This window comes from Fukomys damarensis, unplaced genomic scaffold (genome assembly GCF_012274545.1).
Source record: "Fukomys damarensis isolate Sample0158 unplaced genomic scaffold, DMR_v1.0_HiC HiC_scaffold_9, whole genome shotgun sequence".
NCBI lineage: Eukaryota > Metazoa > Chordata > Mammalia > Rodentia > Bathyergidae > Fukomys > Fukomys damarensis.
Window position 1 is genome coordinate 33,496,222 of NW_022900921.1, and position 2,993 is coordinate 33,499,214.

General features: G+C 37.7%; 1 protein-coding gene across 5 annotated transcripts in view; it reads right to left on the minus strand.

The window, feature by feature from the left end:
* The window catches only part of Trim36 (tripartite motif containing 36), a 34,343-nt gene that overhangs the window by 3,666 nt on the left and 27,684 nt on the right, over positions 1 to 2,993 (minus strand). For all 5 annotated transcript variants that reach the window (XM_033761676.1, XM_033761675.1, XM_033761673.1 and 2 more), the window contains one exon: positions 1,999 to 2,286. In XM_033761676.1, coding sequence (XP_033617567.1) covers positions 1,999 to 2,286 — 288 coding nt within the window. The remainder of the gene's footprint in view (positions 1 to 1,998; positions 2,287 to 2,993) is intronic.

Consider the following 2,993-nt stretch of genomic DNA (forward strand, 5'->3'; position numbering starts at 1 on the left):
TTTTGGTACCGGATCAAACTCGGGTCCTTATGCTTGCAAGGTGGGCAGCGGAACCACTGAGCTAAATCCCGGGTCCAAGGTATCTTGTCCCAGCGATGGGAAAGTAACTAGGACACATGGGCAACCTGGCAGTGTTTGGAGGGAGAGAAGCATGGACTTTGGATTCAGAGATCTAGTACATCCCCATTCCAACATTTCAGGAGTTTGACATAAGCATTAACTTCTTCATCTAGAACATGGAGGTAACAACACTGCTATAATCTGTCAACTCAGATCCTTTAAGTGTAAAACTGGTGGTTAAGAAACACAAAAGTCCCTCATTAGATGAGTGAAGGTAATGTAAATACAGTGTATACATACAGTGGAATATTATCCAGCCTTAAGAAGGAAGGAATTTACAGGAGGCCTCAAAACGGAAGGATATTCTGTTACAAGCTACAATAAGAATGAAACTTGAAATAAACCAGATGCAAAAGGACAAATACTGCACAATTCCACTTACACAATGTACCTAGAATGGGAAAATTCAGAAAAAGTAGGACAGATTACCAGTGTCTGGAATGAGAAAGAATGGGGAAATCATTGTTTGATGGATGCAGATTTTCTCTTTAGGTTGATGAAAAAGTTCTGGATTTGCAAGTTATGACAGCTACACAGTACTGCAAATGTACTTAATGTCACTGAACTGTACTTTTAAAAATGGCTAGAATGGTAAATTTTATCTGTAATATAACTCTATTTAAAAAATTATTGCTAGCAAGCTAAAGCCACCCTCCTTAGGTAGGCAGAACATTCTTTTTGGACACGCCTAGTGTTCAGGCATAATCCTTTCCACTTCCTCTCAGCCTCTAAAATCTCCCAGCTTGCACCATAAACTTAAAGGTCACCCTATTCTTATGGCTTTTCTCACAGTAAAGGAAGATAACTTGCAATATTCCCTTTCCTTCTACCCAACCCCAACTGTTACTGAAAACAGAAGCTATGTCCAGGATCCTTTTGCTTCCACTTTTGGTTAAAGAGATTAGAAAAGAAAGAGGAAAGAGCATAAACCATAAAAAATTTCCTTTATACTTGCAGATTTTTCCTAAAATTATTAGATTTTATTAAAATTCAAGAATAATAGTTTGAGCCAACTGTATACACATTTTAGTTTATTGTTTGGAGCCATAATGTACCTGAAAAACAGAGTAGGCAACACACTATCTATTTTGAACAAAAAAGGGAAGGGCAGAGTGCATAAAACATGGTGACATAAGCCACTAAAAATAGGCAAGGGACAATGAGATCTAAAAACCCACTGAAGGGGCCAGGGATTTAGCTTCTGCCACCTGCCTCACAACACAAGGACCTGAGTTTGATCCCTGGTACCAAAAAAAAAAAAAATCCACTGAAGGTATTTTCCAATGCCAACCAATAGGACAAAATGTTTTCCTGCTAACAAGACTGAGCATAACTTTACTTATAATTTTTCCATGACCACGGAGACATAATGAACATGACCTAAGCTGTAAGTCATTTTCACTCTGTAAAAGTTTTTACACTGTAGGTCATATCAGTGGATTTCATCTCAGAAGGGGGAAGGAGGGTGGCTGAGCATAAGGAGCTTTTAGTGTAGGGAACAAAGCTAACCACGTAGTTCTAATGACTGTCACCATCCCATGTGTCAGGACTCACGATGAGTTACTTACAATGCCACAGACCAAAAAACTGAATTACGCTATTTTAAACTTTTAAGGTAGCGCTCATGCTATTTTAATCCCAACTCTATTCACTCAAATATCTTCCTTTCATGCTCTTCTCTGATTGAAATCAATCAAAATCTAATTCTGTTCCCAGACTAAAGGGTAAAATTCAACTATTCATTGCATTTCTAAGTTCCAGCTCAGTATGGCATCTACTTGTCCAGAGTCTTCAAAGAGCAACAGCTGGTTTCAATGTACCTCTACACAGAGACAGGCAGCTCATACTGTCCAGGTCTCTCCACTCTATCCCCAGTACCTGGAGCGGGTGGAGTATGAAGAATCAGCTCTCTGCTGCAGGGACTACAGATGGAGCCCTGGTACCCTCTCACTCGGAAGGCGTAGTGACTATTCTCTTCAAGATCAGAGACAACTTTGCTTGTGCCACGCACTTGGATCTCATTCCATGACATGTCCTCGTCTCTATTAATCTTCCGATATTCCAGAACATAGCTGTCAGCCTTATCCTTTTCCGGATGGTGCCAATTTATCAAGGCATTGTTGTAAACTTTGCTCTGTTCCTCATTGATTTCAGGCACATCTATGCCTGAAAGAATCAGAAAAAACAATGTTAAAATACTGATGTTCCAAACTTGTATTTTTTTCTCCATAAAAATGATGTACTGAAAATGATTTTATACTGTCCAATAATTTTCTAAGTTTATAGTACTATATATAATAAAAATAATAAATATAAATATAGGGTATTTATATTTATAACTGAAACGAGAGAGAAAAATGAAAAACACAAAATTTGAGACTCAATTATAGCTTTAAGTATTATCATTATTAATTTTGAAACACCATAAATTACAATAGTATCCATATTTTTCTATGTACTGAATAACAGCTTTAGACTTAAAATTTTTTCATTGTATCCTCCCATATAAAAATTATTTTAAGCCAGGCGTGGAGACCAGCCTGGTCTACATAGTAAGTTCCAGGTCAGTTATATAGTGAGACCCTGTCTCAAAATATATATATGACTGGAGATGTACTCCAGTGCAAAGTCTCTGGCTCAATTTCCAGTACTGCCAATAGTAAAAACAAAACAATAGTATTTTTACCACTCCAAAAGCACATTTTGTGCTCTAATTACAACCCTCTATAGCCATATTAGCATCTTTGTGGGGGGGAGAAAAAAGAAAAGAGCGGGGGTGGCTGGGTGTATGGCTGTATGATAGAATATATGCTTAACATGCAACAGAGTTTATACTACACAAACATACACATACACACGCACACAAACCAAGA